Raw genomic sequence first — 20,824 nt, 5'->3', positions numbered from 1 at the left:
TAGGTGGATTGGACATGATAAATTGCCTTTAGTGTCCAAAATTGCCCTTCGTGTTGGGTGGGGTTACTGGGTTATGGGGATAGGGTGGAGGTGTTAACCTTGGGTAGGGTGCTCTTTCCAGGAACCGGTGCAGACTTGATGGGCCAAATGGCCTCCTTCTGCACTGTAAATTCTATGATCTATGAAATTGCCCCTTAATTGGAAAAGAAATGAATTGGGTACTCTAAATTTAAAATAAATAAATAAATATTTGGTGTGTTGGATTCACTGGTGACAGTCTGGGATAAAGGCGGATGTCCTCGCCTTTGCCTCATTGATAGCCCAGAGGCGAATTCTGCTTGGGTGGTGGTCTCCTACTCCTACTCCGCCTCGTGCCTCGGCTTGGCTGGGTGACCTCATGTCATTTCTGAATTTGGATGAGGTCAAATATACCATCGGGGGTCAGTGGAGGGGTTCTACCGAAAATGGCAGCCATTCATGTCCTTTTTTGAAGGAGTTGATCACTGTGAGCTGTTAAATTAATTAGGTGCTACGTGTGTTTTTGCTTTTTTGTTTTTCTCTTCTATTGTGTATTTCTGTTTGATTGTTTTGATTAATATGGAATTTTTAAAATAAACATATTTTTAAAATCCTAAGTCCTTTTGTATGATCTTTCTTCTGAAACTAGAACTTCAGCTTTGACCAGGGTGCGGCTGTGGCTCTCCCAGTTGGGGCCCTCTCTGACGGACTTACTCTCAGCAATGCAGCGAATGGAGGTATCGTTATTGAAAACATTCAACAAAACTCCCCAGTTGCAAAAGCTGGTACTTTGAAGAAAGGTAACTATTGCTTTTCTTTTGCGTGTGTGATTATAAATATTAAATGCCTATTACAGACGTAGAATCAAAATAAAACGAATAGATAAAAACTCATTAACTTCAAAGTTTGTTGGTGCCATGCTTGATTTTCAGCTCTGAAAAGGTTGCTCGAGTGTCTGATATTGCTGACAGCACAGGTGCCGACATTCCCTTCCCTGTATAATGCACCAACATTGCCTCGCGTGCTCTCCACCATCCTGGCATCTTTGAGAATCAAAAGGTCTTCCTTTCTCTCACTGTCCAGCTTCTTAGCCTGCTCATGGAGGTGACCACCCAATTGGGCAGAATGAATTCCATAATCTGTGGTAAACTCTGAGGCAAGTTGGTTTGTACTCCTCCAAGCTTGGTGCTGTGCTATCCAGTCTTGCTACCAGATGGCCTAAGTGCTAAGTCAGCACTTGAGACTTCTGCAGCAGAGCGAGGATGCCGTCTTGTCCTTTAGTGAGCTGGTTCCTATGGTGACCTTTTTCCTTGCCGGAGCTCCTGCCCATGTGTGGCCTGTGATTTATCAGTCCAGAGGCAGGTTCTGTAAGTCAATGACAAACACCAGCAGCGAGAAGCCAATTGGAATTGTTAATGAAGCAATTAGCAGGCATGTTCTGATAGCAGTAGAATTTTACCTGAAGGATCTCTGCAGTGTCTGCAGCTTGTTATCTGAGTGCACAGTGGAAGGTGGAAACACTATAAAAATAATATGCAACCTGAACTATAAAGATGCAAATGGGCAAACCTAAAGTTATCTGCAGGCAGAGGGTTGCAAATGTATGATTATCCCCAGGAGACTGATGACACGGATAATGCTGCTGATGATGTTGTGGCAGGGCGGCACGGTGGAGCAGTGGTTAGCACTGCTGCCTACGGCGCTGAGGACCCGGGTTCGATCCTGGCCCCGGGTCACTGTCTGGGTGGAGTTTACACATTCTCCCCGTGTCTGCGTAGGTCTCGCCCCCACAACCCAAAAGATGTGCAGGTTAGGTGAATTGGCCACGCTAAATTGCCCCTTAATTGGGAAGAAAAATCGGGTACTCTAAATTTAAATTTTAAAAACATGATGTTGTGGCTGCCATTTCCTCCACCTGTTTCATGCCTCCATTTTGTTGCACCCTCTCTTGTCCCATTCAGCCCAGCAGCATTCTCACTGCAGGCATTATGAAGGCTCTCGTGATCAAATGCTCTGACTCACCCTCCCCGTTTCGCAGCCTGTCCTCTGCCTCCAATTGAACCGTGATTACAGAGGTGTCCTCAGCTATTGGAGCCCTCTTAATTGGGCCTCTCGAGGAAGATTGTACTGACAGTCCTGCTGTGGTAGCAATCTGGTTTGCAACCTGAAAATGGTCCCCAAGTCCAGCAAAAACCTAACCTCAGGCCAATTAGTCTCCTGTCCACTGTCTAGACTAGAGCCTGCAAGCAGCATCAGAGAACGTGGACGTCTTGTCTGGGCTTCCCAGCCGCCTCCTTTAATATGCAAAGTATCACTGCTGTCTACAGCCAGAATGCATCTTCAGTTTTAAGAGGTGCAGACTGTCATTAAACATGTCTGATTTCCTACCCTGCCACGCATCCCTTCCCCCAGTGACCTTGGGCCAGATCAAACCCAAGTCCATATCTGATGATTCTTAACACTAATCAAATTGTAAAATAGTAATCAATCATTCAGTTAATTGAAATGAAATGAAAATAGCTTATTGTCACAAGTAGGCTTCAAATGAAGTTACTGTGATAAGCCCCTAGTCGCCACATTCCGGGACCTGTTCGGGGAGGCTGGTATGGGAATTGAACCTGCGCTGCTGGCCCGCCTTGGCCTGCTTTAAAAGACAGCTGTTTAGCCCTGTGCTCAACCTAATTTGTTGGACTGTTATCCAATCCTTTGCACTTCTTCACCCAAGCAAATCTATTTCCAGCCTAGTCTAATAATTATTTTAAAAGGCACTTACCTCATGGTCAGGAATGCTTGCTATGGTAATGCTCATGAGGTGAAATTGGCTTTCTTCTCAGAGTTCTGAGTCGTGGAGTGGACTGGCAATAGGCCATGTCCTGTTATTGATTCATTGACATGTCGGTGCTGAAGATTAATTTCCACCTGCAAAGACATCTGAGGGATGTAGTATCTTCCTTTGCTACTGTTTGAGAAAAAGCAAATTCATTCTGTGTGCACTCCTTTAATCCCACTAGTACTAGCAAAAAAGATATAGATGTAAGAGATTTGTTAGAAGAACTGATCATATGAACTCATCTACCAGCCTCCCCAAACAGGCGCCGGAATGTGGCGACTAGGGGCTTTTCACAGTAACTTCATTTGAAGCCTACTTGTGACAATAAGCGATTTTCATTTCATTTCATTTCAAAGACACTTTGGGGTACATTTTGACAAATGGCAATAAAAATTGCAAAAGATGTAAAATGGGTTGCTGATTCATTTTATTGCACCAAGTTAAAACTTGCCCCTTAATTCCATGAGAGTTAACCCTCGATGCTATTTAAGCCTGAGGTGCTGTCCTGGATATTGCAGGACCCAATCTCTCCAAACCAGCCCTAAGACTTGCAGTCAGCATTGCGACACAGGAATCAATGATTGGCCTGGAGGCCTCTGCATGCAGTGGAATGTTTGCAGATGTTTCTGGAGCCACCAGGTGCTCCAAGATGTACTGCATTAATGTGAATCATTCTCCGAATGGTGCCGTACAGTAAAATGTTCGACTCAATCCCAGCCAACTGCTGTGGATCTTCTGAGAGTTTGCTGCATGCCTCCACACGTGCTCTGCTAGCATCCTTATTTTTGTGGCAGAATGCCGGAGATCTAAGTCTGCAAAAAAGAAAAAAGGAACTGATGTTTTCTAAATCTCTGCCCAGCAACATCAGGTTTCACTCCACAACTGCTTCCTTGCATTCCATATCATACCCAATATAAATTTCTCATTGATATTATCTACTTTCCCCAAGTGTATCTCTGCTTGCTGATTTCTTCCCAAGTTGCCGGCTCTCTCCCGCTCGCCAGCTCTCTTTCTCTCTCTCTCCTGACTCTCTTCTGCCTCTCTTCTGCTTGCTGTTTCTTCCTGCTCCCTGGCTCTCTCCCACTTGTCAGCTGCAGGCTCTTGCCACTCACCGGCTCCATGGTTCTCACTGGCTGTCTCCCACCCACTGAATATAGGTATAACATTTAGGAATGTGCAATATTTCAATTTAGAGCTTCATAATTTTTCAATATTTTTTGCTGATGAGAGAAGTCCTACAAAATCTAACAACAGCTTTTATATTAGCTATAATGGGAAAATCTGATTCGCTTCAAGTTGTTTCACTAATGGTCACAATTTTTAGGAACGGAACTGCAAAATTAAGTGAGGAATTTCTGTACTCTTCCACAGCAGTGCTTTTCCATGTATGTTCACCTTCTGCTTTTCATTATCAAGGCAATTTTCAATCAAACTAACTAATCTTCCAGTCATTGCACGAGCTTTAATCTTTTCTCAAATCCACAGATGTGGAACTTTTCCAACCGGTTCTGAATATCAAAGTAAGTTATATCCATTGGATAGCCCTCGGGTTATATGACAATTTGATATCCTAGCCACTTCTGCAAAATGTTGAATCCCAACATGAAAATGAAAAAATGAAAATCGCTTATTGTCACAAGTAGGCTTCAAATGAAGTTACTGTGAAACGCCCCTAGTCGCCACATTCCGGCGCCTGTTCGGGGAGGCTGGTACGGGAATTGAACCCGCGCTGCTGGCCTGCCTTGGTCTGCTTTCAAAGCCAGCGATTTAGCCCTGTGCTAAACCAGCCCCTAATATGTCTCAATGTATATGATAAATTTGCTGGTGCTTATTTCCATATTCAACTATTGAGTAAATGCTATTGTAACAGATTTTATTGGCTGGAAGCATGTGGTACATGTTACTGTATTAAAGAAAATAAAAACTTATCTTCATTGTCTTGCAGGGGATAAACTGAATGCAGTAACAATACATTTTGACAATCTAGACAGTGCAGAGGTTAGCAAAATACTGAAATATTCAGAACCATACAAAACAAGTTTCAAACTCAATTCAAATGAAGAACTCCAGAGTCCAGATTACAGATACAGCTCTCCTGGCATGGTAAAAAAAAAAAGTTTTTTTTTATACCTGTATATTCAGTTCATCTGTCATTCTGAAACTGCTAAAATCTATAATTAAGGGAGTAGTAGCAGGACATTGAGAATGTCATAAGACAATCTTGCAGAGTCACTGTGGTTTTGTGAAATGGAAATACTGTTTGACAAATTTATTGGAGGTATTTGAGGATATAACAAGCAGGATGGATAAAGGGAAACCAGTAAATGTTGTGTGTTTGGATTTGCAAAAGGAATTCGAAAAGGGGCCACATTAAAAAGTTACAACACAAGCTCTTGATATTGTGAGTAATTTCCCCGTCTTCTTGAGCAGTCCTTTGGGACTGAGGATAATTTACTTCCACTCCGGCTCAATTAGCTTTGAGGTGGCTGATGAGCCCAATACATGTTCTGCAGACTCTGCCATTTGTGGTGGTTGACGGGTTGGGTAGATGAATTGTTTGGAGATTTGTGAGCTCCCTCTGATGTATCAACTTTGCACATTCCCAACAAGTCTCTTGCCTTCTTGGATGATCCGTCTCCATTTTGGTCGGTCACAGGCCTGGGATTCCTGTGAGGTGGCAGGGTTGTTTGATCTCTTTGAGAACATTCCCAAAGCGTTTCTGCCGACCTCTTGGGAGCAGAGGTGGATATTTCAATGAAACACACCGTGCCTAGGCACAGGGTCCCAACCCAGCGGGGAATCGAACCTGGGACCCGGGCACTGTGAAGCCACAGTGCTATCCACTTGTGCAACCGTGCTGCCCATTTGTGCTACCGTGCTGCCCTACTTACAGACCCTCCCTCTCGACGACCCTCCCTCCAACCCTTACCCTCCTTGTCCATGACTCCGACAGTCCTCCTTCTCCCCAGTCCTTCTGGTCCATGACTGTCCCAGTCACTGGCTGACCCCCTGCCCAACCCACCTATTCCTCTACCCTCCTGGTTGCTGGCCAATAGTGCTTGTTGAGCCTGCTGCTCATGGTACATTGTGTTCCCTGTTAGACAACTCCCCTAATTTCTGACCCTCTTGGTTGCTGGGTGACCGTCCCCCTCTTGTTAACCCTCCCTCTCTATGTGTCTCCAGATAGAAGCTTACCTCTGACCCCTGCAATTAAAAGCTGCTCTCGCTGTAAAGCCACTCATCCTGCCTGTCACTGCATATCTCCTGATCCTTCAGTGGGGGAGGGAGGGGGGGGGGGGCAGGAGAGTTGGGGAGCAGGGTGGGTCAAGGAGGTGGCAAACAGGAGGACTGGCGAGCAGGAGAGACAGTCTGCAGGAAGTAAGTACAAAGAGCATATTCCTTTAATATTTTTCAATTTATTTTATTTAAGTTAGTTTATTTATGAATATAAGACTTTAGCAATATACTGCATTTCAGCCTGCAGGTATATTTTTTTTCACTGAGGAGAAAGCCCCGACAGAATCCAAGTGCAGCTTTTGCACTGATCTTATGAGAAAGGCTGATTCACTTAATATTTTTTCACTTAACTTCATAGTTGCATTCCTGAATGTACAACTTTAAGTGAGAACTTACTCTTATGTTCAAGGTAGAGTTAGAGTTTTGTTCAAGGGAGTTAAGGTTTTTGAGAGGCAGGAAAGTGGAGTTAAGGCCATAATCCAATCAACCATGATATTATATTGCTTCTCGGCCTTTTGGCTAAGGTGAGCGTGAGGTCGGGTGTAATGCCTGGATCTGGTACGTCTCTCTTTTGGGGACCATGAATTGGATTCAATTTGAATTGGTTTTTGGAGCAGGCAAGGAGCTGGATTAGGGGTTTGCCCATCTCCACACTCTGAGCTCTGGCTTTGTAACTCTGATAAAGTAAGAAAAAAAACATGATCTTATTATCTGATCCTACCAGCAGGCTCGAGGGCTGAATGACCGACTCCTCCTATTTCTTATGATCTTATGTATAAAATATTTAGACCATTAAAGATCACAATCAATTGCATATACTTTCATTACAATTTTTTTCCTTTGTAGGGATCTGATGATCAGGTTTACTTGAAACTATTCAACAGCAAGATTAAGCCACATCTTAAGCTAGCAAAGCCAGACCCGAGTGTCGATGGCCCAGACATGGATGTCAGTGGAAATAATAAAATGCCTTCAATTGGCATAAAAGGGCCCAGGATATCTTCTGATATTGGCATGAACGTAAAGGCAGCTAATGGTAATATTTATACTTCAATATTCAAAATACCAACAGTGGATTTCAAAATGTCTAGCTTTGACATTAATGGAAGAAATAGCTTAAATATGAAGCTGATTAAGTCAGAGCTTACATTACATTCCTTTAATAATATTTAATTCAATTAAGAAATCTGGAATTGCTAGCTAAACTTGGTAGTGGTGACCGTGAATTATCATCTGGTTCACTAATGTCCTTTGGGGGAAAAAATCTGCAGTACATGCCTGGACTGGCCTTCATGTGACACCATATCCATAGCAATGTGGTTGATCCTTGAATGCCCTCTGAAATGGCCCAGCAAGCCATGCAGTTGTATCAGCCGCTACAGAAAAGTCAATAAAGAATGGAGCTGGATAGACATTTTGACATCGGCCTAGGCACCAGAAATGACAACAGTACACCCAGCCCTGTCGACCCTGCAAAGTACTCCTGACTAACATCTGGGGCTTGTGTCAAAACTTCGAGAGCTGTTCCACAGACAACCACCTTACATATTTATACTCATGGAATCATACCTTACAGGCAATGTCCCAGATACCATTATCACCAAGCACGACGATGTCAGTCTTCAACCAATTCAATTAATTCCATATGATATCAAGAAATGGCACAAGGCACTGTATACTGCAAAGGCGGTGGGCCCTGATAATACTGAAGATTTGTGCTCGAGAACTGGTCACACTCCTAGCCAAGCGTGAAAAATTGCCAGATATTTCCACAAAAAGCAGGATTTCAACCAGGCCAATTACCGCCTTATCCATGTGCTCTCTGTCATCAGCAAAATGATGCAAGGTGTCATTAACAGTGCTGTCAAGCAGCACTTCCTCACCTTCTTTCTTACAAAATTTCTCATTGACCCTCATTTTGGGCTCCACCTGGGCCTCACAACTCTTGACCTCATTGCAAACTTGTTTCAAACATGGAGAAAAGAGCTAAACTCAAGAGTTGAGGTGAGAGTGATTGTCCTTGACATCAAGGCAGCATTTGGCTTAACTTGAATGTGGCATCTTGTGGCACCACGGTGCACTAATAACACTGGCGTCAATGGGTATCAAGGAACATTCTCCACTTGTTGGAGTCACACCTAGCACAAAGGAAGATAAAAATGAAATGAAAATTGCTTATTGTGACGAGTAGGCTTCAATGAAGTTACTGTGAAAAGCCCCTAGTCGCCACATTCGGCGCCTGTCCGGGGAGGCTGGTACGGGAATCGAACCGTGCTGCTGGCATGCTTGGTCTGCTTTAAAAGCCAGTGATTTAGCTGAGTGAGCTAAACCAGTTTGGAGGTCAATCATCTCAGTTGTGGACTTACTGCAGGGAATCCTCAGGGTGGTATCGGGGGTCCAACCATCTTCAGCTGCTTCAATGACCTTCTGTCCATCATCAGGTCAGAGGTGAAGATGTTCACTGATAACTGCACAATGCTCAGCACCATTCGCGACTCCTCACATACTGAAGCCGCCTCTGTTCAAATACAGCAAGACTTGGACAACGTTGAGGCTTGGGCTGACATGTGCTAGACAAGACCATCTCCCCCTGTCGTTCAATGGCATTACCATTTACTGAATCCCCCACTATCAACATCCTGGGGTTAGCATTGATCAGAAACTGAACATGACTATCCATATAAATACTGGAGCTGCAAAAACAGGTCCGAGGCTGGGAATTTTTTCAAATTCATTTATGGGATGTGGGCGCTGCTGGTTGGCCAGCATTTCCTCTCCATCCCAGTTGCCCTTCAGAAGTTGGTAGTGAGTTGCCATCTTGAAGTCCTTGGGGTGTAGGTATACCCACAATGCTGTTGGGGGGGGGGGGGGGGAGAATTCCAGGGTGTTGCCCCAGTGACAGTGAAGGAACGACTATATATTTCCAAGTCAGTGTGGTGAGTGAATTAGAGGAGAACCTCCAGGTGTTGGGGTTCCCAGGTATCTGCTGCTCTTGTCTTTCTAGATGATACTGGTTATGGGTTTGGAAGGCGCTCTCTAAGGAACCTTGGTGAATTAATGCAGTGCATCTTGTAGATGGAACACATGGCTGCCATTATTCGTTGATGGTGGAGGGATTGAATGTTTGTGGAAGGGAAAGCAATCAAGCAGACTGCTTTGTCCTGGATGGCGTTGAGCTTTTTGACTGTTATTAGAGCTGCACTGATCCAGCCAAGTGGAGAGTATTCCATTACACCGTTGACTTGTGCCTTGTAGATGGTTGTCAGGCTTTGGGGAGTCAGAAGGTGAGTTATTCACCATATGATTCCTAGCCTTTGATGTGACTAGTCCAGTTCAATTCCTGATCAATGGTGACCACCAGGATATTGATTGTGGAGGATTCAGCGATGGTAATGCCATTGAATGTCAAGGGGTGGTGGTTAGATCCTCTCTTGTAGGAGATGGTCATTGCCTGACGCGTGAAGTGAATCGTATTGGCTGAAGATTGACATCTGTGATGCTGGGGACCTCCGGAGGAGACCGAGATAGATAATCCACTCGGCACTTCTGGCTGAAGATTGTTGTGAATGCTTCAGCCTTGTCTTTTGCACACATGCTGCAAATACTAGTGGAGCCTCCTCCTCCAGTCAGTTGTTTAATTGTCCACCACCATTGGCAGGAGTACAGAGCTTAGATCTGATGCGTTTGTTGTGGAATTGCTTAGCTCTGTCTAATACTTGCTGCTTACGCAGTTTGGCGCACAAGTAGTCCTGTGTTGCAGCTTCACCAGGTTGACTACTCATTTTTCGGTATGCCAGATATTGTTCCTGGCATGCTCTCCTGCACTCTTCATTGAGCCAGGATTGTCCCCTAGTTTCGTGGTAATGATAGCGTGGAGATATGCCAGGCCATGAGGTTGCTGATTGTGGTTGAATACAATTCTGCTGCTGCTGATGGCCCACAGTGCTTCATGGATGCCCAGCCTTGAGTTGCTAGATCTGTTTGAAGTCTATCCCATTTGGCGCAGTGGTAGTGCCACACAACACGATGAGGGTATTTTCAATCTGTGGCAAGTAATTCACCTCCAGACTACTAAAAACCTGTTAATCATTGAGAAGGCACATGCCAGGAGTGTAGCGGAATACTCTCCACGTGCCTGGATGAGTGCAGCTCCAACAATGCTCGAAGCTTAACACTATACATATCAAAGCAGACCACTTGATTGGCTCCGCAACCACTACCTGACACCACTGAGGTATCCTTGTGGAGTTTGCACATTTTCCCAAGTCTGTGTGGGTCTCGCCCCCACCACCCAAAGATGTGTAGGGTAGATGGCCACACCAAATAGTCCTTTAATTGGAATTTTAAAAAAAATATCATGATTTAAAAAAAATAAAAAAATTAGAGTGCCCAATTAATTTTAATTCCAATTAAGGAGCAATTTAGCATGGCCAATTCACCTAACCTGCACATCTTTGGGTTGCGGGGCTGAAAGTGATCCAGGGCTGGGATTAAATCTGGGTCCTCAGCGTCGTACACAGCAGTGCTATCCACTGTAACACGTGCCGCCCTAAAAAATATATCATGATTGGTCCAAATTATATTGTGAATGATATGTACCTCAAAGTCCCCCATGCAAAAGTAAACGAGTTAAAAGGTATTTTGTTAAATATTTATCCATTACAGATGTTTTAATATTTCCATTACAGATGTTGAATTACCAACAAATATAGACCTCACTGCTCCAAAATTCCAGGCGGATGTCAAAGGTCCAGGACTTGACATAGATATTCCAAGGATGAATGCTGCTGACATTGAAGGGAAGATAAAGTCTCCAAGCTTTCAAAACCCGTCATTTTCAACTCCAGAGCTGCCAGAAATGAATATGTCTGTACCTGAGTTAAAGACAGATATAAAATCTCCTGATATTGAAATTGGTGGAGTGAATGTCCCTGAAACAGAAACAAATTGGAAAAAGCCAAAATTGCGAATGCCATCCGTTGGACTGTCAGGACCACAAGAAGCCGATATGGATCTTGATGGGTCAGTAAAAGCACCCGGTGTTGATGTATCTGCCTCAAATGTTAGAGGGAATTTTGCAGCACCAAATGTTGACCTAAATATTCCAAAAGGAGATATAGATGTAAACATCCCAGATGCTGAACTTAATAAACGAAAATTTAAAATGCCAAAATTTAACTTGCCAAGTTCAAATATGTCACATCCAGATTTGGATCTTAATTTAAAAGCACCAGCTGTAAGAAGTGATCTAGATGCACAATTGAAGGTGCCAAAACTCAGGAAGCCAAGTTTAGAAATTTCAGGACTTGAAGGACCTAATGTGAATTTTGATGGTAAAGTAAAACTTCCCAAAGCTGACATAAAAGCTCCAGAAATTAAAACCGGGATTGGCTCTGCGGGTATAGACCTCGGTAAACCCACAATTGGCGCAGATTATGATATGCCTGACATGAACCTTGATGTTCCTGATGTAAAACTTAAAAGCCCAGGGATTAAGATGCCTACACGTATGTCAGGAAAAGATGTTTCCATTCCAGATGTGGAAGCCAATCTACCAACAGCAAATATAGATCTTGCAGCTCCAAAAATACAAGCTGATGTCAAAAGTCCAAACATTGATATAAATGCTCCAAATGTTGATGTTGGAACAGATGGAAAGTTTAAGTTCCCAAAATTTAAAAAGCCTACATTTTCAATTTCTGGCAACAAACTAAAAGGGCCCGATTTAAAGACCGACATAAAGGTTCCAGATGCTGACATTGGTGGTCTACAAGGAAGTGTGGATGTTCCTGAAACAAATGCAAAATTGAAAATGCCAAAGCTGGAAATGCCGTCCTTTGGACTGTCAGGACCAAAAAGACCAGATATGGGTCTTGATGGGTCAGTAAAAGCGCCTGGTGTCGATGTGTCTGGTCCAAATATTAAGGGAGATTATGAGGCTCCAAATGTTGACATAAAACTTCCAAAAGGGGATATTGATGCAAACCTCCCGGATGCAGATCTTAAAGGAGGAAAATTCAGATTACCAGGATTTAATCTGCCAAGCGCTAAAGTATCATTGCCAGGTTCTGATAAAGGATTGAAGATGCCAAAAGGTCAGGTGGACCTTTCTGCTCCTGATCTTCAGGGGGATATCCAAGGACCAAGCCTCGATTTGAAAGGCCCGAGTATTGATGTCGATGCTCCAAGTGTTGATGTTCCTGAAACAAAAGGCAAATGGAAAATGCGAAAGTTGGAAATGCCGTCCTTTGGACTGTCAGGACCAAAAAGACGAGATATGGATATTGATGGGTCAGTAAAAGCGCCTGGTGTCGATGTGTCTGGTCCAAATATTAAGGGAGATTATGAGGCTCCAAATGTTGACATAAAACTTCCAAAAGGGGATATCGATGCAAACCTCCCGGATGCAGATCTTAAAGGAGGAAAATTCAGATTACCAGGATTTAATCTGCCAAGCGGTAAAGTATCATTGCCAGGTTCTGATAAAGGATTGAAGACGCCAAAAGGTCAGGTGGACCTTTCTGCTCCTGATCTTCATGGGGGTATTAGAGGCCCAAGCCTCGATATGAAAGGCCCGAGTATTGATGTCGATGCTCCAAGTGTTGATGTTCCGGACACAAAAAGCAAATGGAAAATGCCAAAGTTGGAAATGCCGTCCTTTGGACTGTCAGGACCAAAAAGATCAGAAATGGATCTTGATGGGTCAGTAAAAGTACCTGGTGTCGATGTGTCTGGTCCAAACTTTAAAGGGAATTTTGCAGTGCCAAATGTTGATCTAAATGTTCCAAAAGTGGATATAGATGCAAACATCTCAGATGCAGAACTTAATAAGCCAAAGTTTAAAAGCCCCAAATTCACCGAGCCTAGTTTAGAAATGTCAGGACTTGAAAGACCTGATGTGAATTTAGATGGTAAAGGAAAACTTCCCAAAGCTGACATAAAAGCTCCAGAATTTAAAACCGGGATTGGCTCTGCGGGTATAGACCTCGGTAAACCCACAATTGGCACAGATTATGATATGCCTGACGTGAACCTTGATGTTCCTGATGTAAAACTTAAAAGCCCAGGGATTAAGATGCCTACACGTATGTCAGGAAAAGGTATTTCCATTCCAGATGTGGACGCCAATTTGCCAACAGCAAATATAGATCTTGCAGCTCCAAAAATACAAGCTGATGTCAAAAGTCCAAATCTTGATATAAATGCTCCGAATGTTGGTGGTTTTGGTGCAGAAGGAAAGTTCATGGTCCCAAAATTTAAAAAGCCTACATTTTCAATTTCTGGCAACAAACCAAAAGGGCCCGATTTGAAGACCAATATAAAAGTTCCAGATGCTGACATTGGTGGTCTACAAGGAAGTGTGGATGTTCCTGAAACAAATGCAAAATGGAAATTGCCAAAATTGGAAATGCCGTCCTTTGGAATGTTAGGACCAAAAAGACCAGATATGGGTCTTGATGGGTCAGTAAAAGCGCCTGGTGTCGATGTGTCTGGTCCAAATATTAAGGGAGATTATGAGGCTCCAAATGTCGACATAAAACTTCCGAAAGGAGATATCGATGCAAACATCCCGGATGCAGATCTTAAAGGAGGAAAATTCAGATTACCAGGATTTAATCTGCCAAGCGGTAAAGTATCATTGCCAGGTTCTGGTAAAGGATTGAAGACGCCAAAAGGTCAGGTGGACCTTTCTGCTCCTGATCTTCAGGGGGATATCCGAGGCCCAAGCCTCGATTTGAAAGGCCCGAGTATTGATGTCGATGCTCCAAGTGTTGATGTTCCCGAAGCAAAAGGCAAATGGAAAATGCCAAAGTTGGAAATGCCGTCCTTTGGACTGTCAGGACAAAAAAGACCAGATCTGGATCTTGATGGGTCAGTAAAAGCGCCTGGTGTCGATGTGTCTGGTCCAAATATTAAGGGAGATTATGAGGCTCCAAATGTTGACATAAAACTTCCAAAAGGGGATATCGATGCAAACATCCCGGATGCAGACCTTAAAGGAGGAAAATTCAGATTACCAGGATTTAATCTGCCAAGCGGTAAAGTATCATTGCCAGGTTCTGATAAAGGATTGAAGACGCCAAAAGGTCAGGTGGACCTTTCTGCTCCTGACCTTCATGGGGGTATTAGAGGCCCAAGCCTCGATATGAAAGGCCCGAGTATTGATGTTGATGCTCCAAGTGTTGATGTTCCCGAAGCAAAAGGCAAATGGAAAATGCCAAAGTTGGAAATGCCGTCCTTTGGACTGTCAGGACAAAAAAAACCAGATCTGGATCTTGATGGGTCAGTAAAAGCACCCGGTGTTGATGCATCTGCACCAAACTTTAAAGGGAATTTTGCAGCGCCAAATGTTGATCTAAATATTCCAAAAGGAGATATAGATGTAAACATCCCAGATGCTGAACTTAATAAACAAAAATTGAAAATGCCAAAATTTAACTTGCCAAGTTCAAATATTTCAGATCCAGATTTGAATCTTAATTTAAAAGCACCAGCTGTAAGAAGTGATCTAGATGCAAAATTGAAGGTGCCAAAACTCAGGAAGCCAAGTTTAGAAATTTCAGGACTTGAAGGACCTAATGTGAATTTTGATGGTAAAGTAAAACTTCCCAAAGCTGACATAAAAGCTCCAGAAATTAAAACCGGGATTGGCTCTGCGGGTATAGACCTCGGTAAACCCACAATTGGCGCAGATTATGATATGCCTGACATGAACCTTGATGTTCCTGATGTAAAACTTAAAAGCCCAGGAATTAAGATGCCTACACGTATGTCAGGAAAAGATGTTTCCATTCCAGATGTGGACGCCAATCTACCAACAGCAAATATAGATCTTGCAGCTCCAAAAATACAAGCTGATGTCAAAAGTCCAGACCTTGATATAAATGCTCCAATTGTTGATGTTGGAACAGAAGGAAAGTTTAAAGTCCCAAAATTTAAAAAGCCTACATTTTCAATTTCTGGTAACAAACAAAAAGGGCCCGATTTGAAGACCGATATAAAGGTTCCAGATGCTGACATTGGTGGTCTACAAGGAAGTGTGGATGTTCCTGAAACAAATGCAAAATGGAAAATGCCAAAGTTGGAAATGCCGTCCTTTGGACTGACAGGACCAAAAAGCCCAGATATGGGTCTTGATGGGTCAGTAAAAGCGCCTGGTGTCGATGTGTCTGGTCCAAATATTAAGGGAGATTATGAGGCTCCAAATGTTGACCTAAAACTTCCGAAAGGAGATATTGATGCAAACATCCCGGACGCAGATCTTAAAGGAGGAAAATTCAGATTACCAGGATTTAATCTGCCAAGCGGTAAAGTATCATTGCCAGGTTCTGGTAAAGGATTGAAGATGCCAAAAGGTCAGGTGGACCTTTCTGCTCCTGATCTTCAGGGGGATATCCGAGGCCCAAGCCTCGATTTGAAAGGCCCGAGTATTGAAGTTCCAAGTGTTGATGTTCCTGAAGCAAAAAGCAAATGGAAAATGCCAAAATTGGAAATGCCGTCCTTTGGAATGTTAGGACCAAAAAGACCAGATGTGGGTCTTGATGGTTCAGTAAAAGCGCCCGGTGTCGATGTGTCTGGTCCAAATATTAAGGGAGATTATGAGGCTCCAAATGTCGACATAAAACTTCCGAAAGGAGATATCGATGCAAACATCCCGGATGCAGATCTTAAAGGAGGAAAATTCAGATTACCAGGATTTAATCTGCCAAGCGGTAAAGTATCATTGTCTGGTTCTGGTAAAGGATTGAAGATGCCAAAAGGTCAGGTGGACCTTTCTGCTCCTGATCTTCATGGGGGTATTAGAGGCCCAAGCCTCGATATGAAAGGCCCGAGTATTGATGTTGATGCTCCAAGTGTTGATGTTCCCGAAGCAAAAGGCAAATGGAAAATGCCAAAGTTGGAAATGCCGTCCTTTGGACTGTCAGGACCAAAAAGAGCAGATCTGGATCTTGATGGGTCAGTAAAAGCGCCTGGTGTCGATGTGTCTGGTCCAAATATTAAGGGAGATTATGAGGCTCCAAATGTTGACATAAAACTTCCAAAAGGGGATATTGATGCAAACCTCCCGGATGCAGATCTTAAAGGAGGAAAATTCAGATTACCAGGATTTAATCTGCCAAGCGGTAAAGTATCATTGCCAGGTTCTGATAAAGGATTGAAGACGCCAAAAGGTCAGGTGGACCTTTCTGCTCCTGACCTTCATGGGGGTATTAGAGGCCCAAGCCTTGATATGAAAGGCCCGAGTATTGATGTTGATGTTCCCGAAGCAAAAAGCAAATGGAAAATGCCAAAGTTGGAAATGCCGTCCTTTGGACTGTCAGGACAAAAAAGACCAGATCTGGATCTTGATGGGTCAGTAAAAGCACCCGCTGTTGATGTATCTGCACCAAACTTTAAAGGGAATTTTGCAGTGCCAAATGTTGATCTAAATATTCCAAAAGGAGATATAGATGTAAATATCCCAGATGCAGAACTTAATAAGCCAAAGTTGAAAACCCCCAATTTCACCGAGCCTAATTTAGAAATGTCAGGAATCGAAGGATCAAATATTGGTTTAAGTGGTAATGTTAATATTCCAAAGGCTGATGCATCAGTTCCAGAAATGAAAACAATAGGTTCTGCTGGAGCAGACCTGAAAAAACCCAAGATTGGTGTAGATTTCGATATTCCCAACATGAACCTTGATGTACCTGATGCAAAAGTTAAAGGCCCAAGTTTAAACAAGCCTTCACTTAACATGTCTCCAGGAAATGTTTACACTCCTGGTGTGGACATTGATCCACCAACAAGCAAAATAAAAGAAGGTGCAGGCATTCACATGCCTGGTGGAGTAACTCAGGAAAGCAAATTGAAAGACCCTAACATAGACATAAAAGGTGCAAAGGTCAATGTTAATTCCCCAAATCTGCATGGTGATTTTCGAGAAGTTGGTGTGGATGTGAACACTGAAAACATTTATGCTCAAGTGAATACTCCCAGACTAAATACAGATAATGATGAGAATATTAACATGCAAAATACATTTTCAAGGGAAACTTTTAAAATAAAATCGTCATCTTTATCTGAGCTTGATGATGATGTATCTACACTCCCACAAAGTGACTCTAATTTGAAAGGAAGAACTTCCAGTACTCTTCATGTCACTGATGCTGCAGTGAGTAAAAAAAGTAAGTTCAAATTCTCAAATTTCTTTAACTTTACTCACAAATCAAAGGGATCAGTTGACTTCACAAAGGCCAAGACAGCACATTCTTCTTCTGGGACATTTAAACCAAACTTCCCAGAACTTGAACTCTCTGTATCTAAAGAATGAAGGACTTGCACACCTGTTATTAAGTTATGTTGCATGTTCCTGTATTAGTGAGAAATATACAACTCCTTCAAATCAATATAAATATGTAGAATTTTTGATGTAAATGTGACAATAATGTAACACCACAATTTGTATTTTCTCATTCACGTTAAGAAAAAGCAAAGATGTTACCCAATACTAATGATGAAAAATACAACACAGTAAGGGATCAGTCTGGAGTACTGAGTTTGTTATAGACCTAGGATGCCTGTCATCAACTCAAGACTTCAATTAAAGCATTTTGCTTATGTACTTTAAATATATAGCATGAAGAAAAGTTTTGTATTCTTTACGATGACTGTCTATTGCCATCTAATACATGTAAATGGGCAATACATTTGGGGATCAAGGAATGCTGCCTATCATTTGCAACAAAAATATGGTGAAATTAAAAGGTCCAAAAATTGTTACCAATTCAGTCCTGACAAAACATTTATACACTAGGAATCTCTTGACAACGTATTTTAACTCTGATAATCTCCTGAAATCTTATAAATGATCTTAATATCTTTAATATTTTTAAATTATAGGGTGACACGGTGGTGCAGTGGTTAGCATTGCTGCCCCACGGCGCCAAGGTCCCAGGTTCAATCCCGGCCTCGGGTCACTGTCCGTGTGGAGTTTGCACATTCTCCCCATGATTGTGTGGGTCTCGCCCCCACTACCCAAAGATGTGCAGGGTAGGTGGATTGGTCATGCTAAATTGCCCCTTAATTGGGGGGGGGAAAAAAATAATTTGGTACTCTAAATTTAGTTTAAAAAAAATTATTATAAAATTTATATACATGCTACATGTTCAGCTACGTCAGGTTAGATGAAAGCTTTGTTTCATCAAACTTACATATAACAGGAATTACTATACCAACACAATTGATAACATAGTCAGATATGCTAAATGTATTTACTTAAATGGAAGTGTAAAACTCAGGATTGTACAGGTTTTCATTGTTTCTCGACGTCAAATTCACTTTGTAAAATATTCAATTTCTTTAATATTTTGAGAATTTAAAACTGTGTAAAGATTTTTTACTGAAACACTTTGGTTAATGTCTAGTCTTATAAGAGGCCTTAAAGTGGGCAACTTCCAAGGTTATTCTTCTGTATTAAATGTTATTGTTTCCTTCCAATATGAAATACACTATTTTTATTGAAGTAACCGTATAATTGACCTATTTGTAGAAATATGGTAGCAAACACTGTTCGGATAATTAGTTTGAAATGGATCTCTTTGATTATCAACTTTTGTGGCTCAAACTTTTAACATAGGCTGCCTATTCCTTGGCTGTGTACATTCTCAAACTGGAAAACATAAAGATTTATTCTTCAGAAAAATGAGAGCTGTCATTGATTTATGATTTTGTAAAAATGCTTCTTAGAAGATGAGTTCTGATATTCATCAGGCACATCTTCATTATTTTATGAGGGATTAAACTGAAAATGAGGCTCAGGGTTAGGAATGTTAACCACCGAGCCACACGATCTCACATCACAACTATAATAATAATAATCGCTTATTGTCACAAGTAGGCTTCAATGAAGTTACTGTGGAAAGTCCCTCGTCGCCACATTCCGGTGCCTGTTCGGGGAGGCCGGTACGGGAACTAGTATATTTACAGCCATCCTACTTTTGCTGGATTCAAGTGTCAGGTCTTGAATTTAGACTACGATCACATCAAAATTCATTCTTTACATTACAGTTAGACACACATGAAAGTGCAGTTCTGGTCACCACATTATCACATGGAAGCTTTGGAGAGAGTGCAAAGGTTCACCAGGATGAAAATTGAAAATCGCTTATTGTCACAAGTCGGCTTCAAATGAAGTTACTGTGAAAAGCCCCTAGTCACCACATTCCGGAGCCTATTCGGGGAGGCTAGTACGGGAATTGAACCTGCGCTGCTGGCCTTGTTCTGCTTTACAAACCAGCTTTTTAGCCCACTGTGCTAAACCATCCCCAGGATGTTGCCTGGTCATGAGGGTGTTGGCTAAGGGGAGAGGTTGAATTAACTAAGATTGTTTTCACTGAAAAGACGGAGACTGAGGGGAGACCTGATAGAAGTCTACAAAATTGAGAGTCTGAGGCTTTTTCCAAGGGTAGAAGTGTCAATTACAAGGGACAGGTTCAAGGTGAGAAAGTTTAAGGGAGATGTGTGGGGTACATTTTGCAAGCAGAGAGTGGTGGGTACCAGGAACCTGCTGCCAGAGGATGTGGTGGAAGCAGGCACATTAGCAACATTTAAGAGGCATCTGGATGGGTACATGAATAGGGAAGAAATAGAGGGATATGGACCGAGTAAGGCAGAAAGTTTTTTTAAAAAAAAGTTAGGGGATCATGATCGGCACAGGCTTGGAGGGTCAAAGGGCCTGTTCCTGTGCTGTACTTTTCTTGTTCTTACCACCCGTGGGTCATGACCCGCACTTTGGAAAACCCTGTGCTAGAGGGATTAAAGGGCAGACATTGCCTGCAGAAGCATACATCAGCATGAGGAGTGGTTTGAGTTCTCTGGATCTGTATTTGATGGAGTTTAGAAGGATGATGGTGGTGGTGGGGGGGGGGGGGGGGGGGGGGGGAGAGATCTCATTGAAACTTATAGAATACTGAGAGGTTTCGAGAAAGTCAACGCAGAGAGGATGTTTCCACTAGTAGGAGAAACTAGAACCGAGAGTACAGCCTCAGACTGAAGGGACAATCCTTTAAAATGGTGAGGAGGAATTTCTGCAGACAGAGGGTGGTGAATCTGTGTAACTCATTGCTGCAGAAGGCTGTGAAGGTCAAGTCACTGAGTATCTTTAATACAGAGAGAAGGGGATCCGGAGTTATGGCAAGAGAATAGGGATGAGGAACATGACAACATGACAGCCATGATTGATGAGCAGACTCAATGGCCCAATTCTGCTCCTATGACTTGTGGTCTTATGGAGTCAGCATCTTTAGGAGAGAAGAACGGGAAAAATTTATCCATCATCACTGATGGCTGATCCAATTTCTATTTTTAAAGGTCAAGGGCGGGATTCTACCATTCAACAGCAGAGTGTCCACGCCGTCTGAAACGCCGTTGCGTTTCACGACGGCGTGAACGGGCCACTGGGAGTACCGATTCTGGCACCTGCAGGGGGCCAGCACGGTGCTGGAGCGGTTCACGCTGCTCCAGCCTCCCATCCCAGCACGAACTGTGCGCTGCAGGATCTGCGCATGCGCCGGTGGGACTCTGCCTTTTTAGAGCGGCAGCTCGGCCCATGGAGAATCGGCGGCCCGGCCGCAAAGAGTGGCCCGCGACCGACGTCATGCCGACATGGCGCAGTTGTGGGGATTATCCGGCCTTACTCGGGGCTGGTAGAATCCCACCCATATCTGTCATGGGCGGGATTTTCTGAACCCCCGCCAG

The 20,824-nt window shown here is 43.0% G+C and overlaps 1 protein-coding gene across 1 annotated transcript in view; it reads left to right on the top strand.

The window, feature by feature from the left end:
* si:ch211-125o16.4 (neuroblast differentiation-associated protein AHNAK) overlaps positions 1 to 17,399 on the top strand; it is a 55,507-nt gene extending 38,108 nt beyond the window's left edge. The window contains exons 3-6 of the mRNA XM_038794879.1: positions 668 to 818; positions 4,794 to 4,951; positions 6,932 to 7,121; positions 10,774 to 17,399. Coding sequence (XP_038650807.1) covers positions 668 to 818; positions 4,794 to 4,951; positions 6,932 to 7,121; positions 10,774 to 17,399 — 7,125 coding nt within the window. The remainder of the gene's footprint in view (positions 1 to 667; positions 819 to 4,793; positions 4,952 to 6,931; positions 7,122 to 10,773) is intronic.
* Positions 17,400 to 20,824: the final 3,425 nt, after the last annotated feature.

This window comes from Scyliorhinus canicula, chromosome 1, assembly GCF_902713615.1.
Source record: "Scyliorhinus canicula chromosome 1, sScyCan1.1, whole genome shotgun sequence".
Taxonomy (NCBI): domain Eukaryota; kingdom Metazoa; phylum Chordata; class Chondrichthyes; order Carcharhiniformes; family Scyliorhinidae; genus Scyliorhinus; species Scyliorhinus canicula.
The sequence above is the reverse complement of the archived record's forward strand: the minus strand, read 5'-3'. Positions and strand labels throughout refer to the sequence as shown.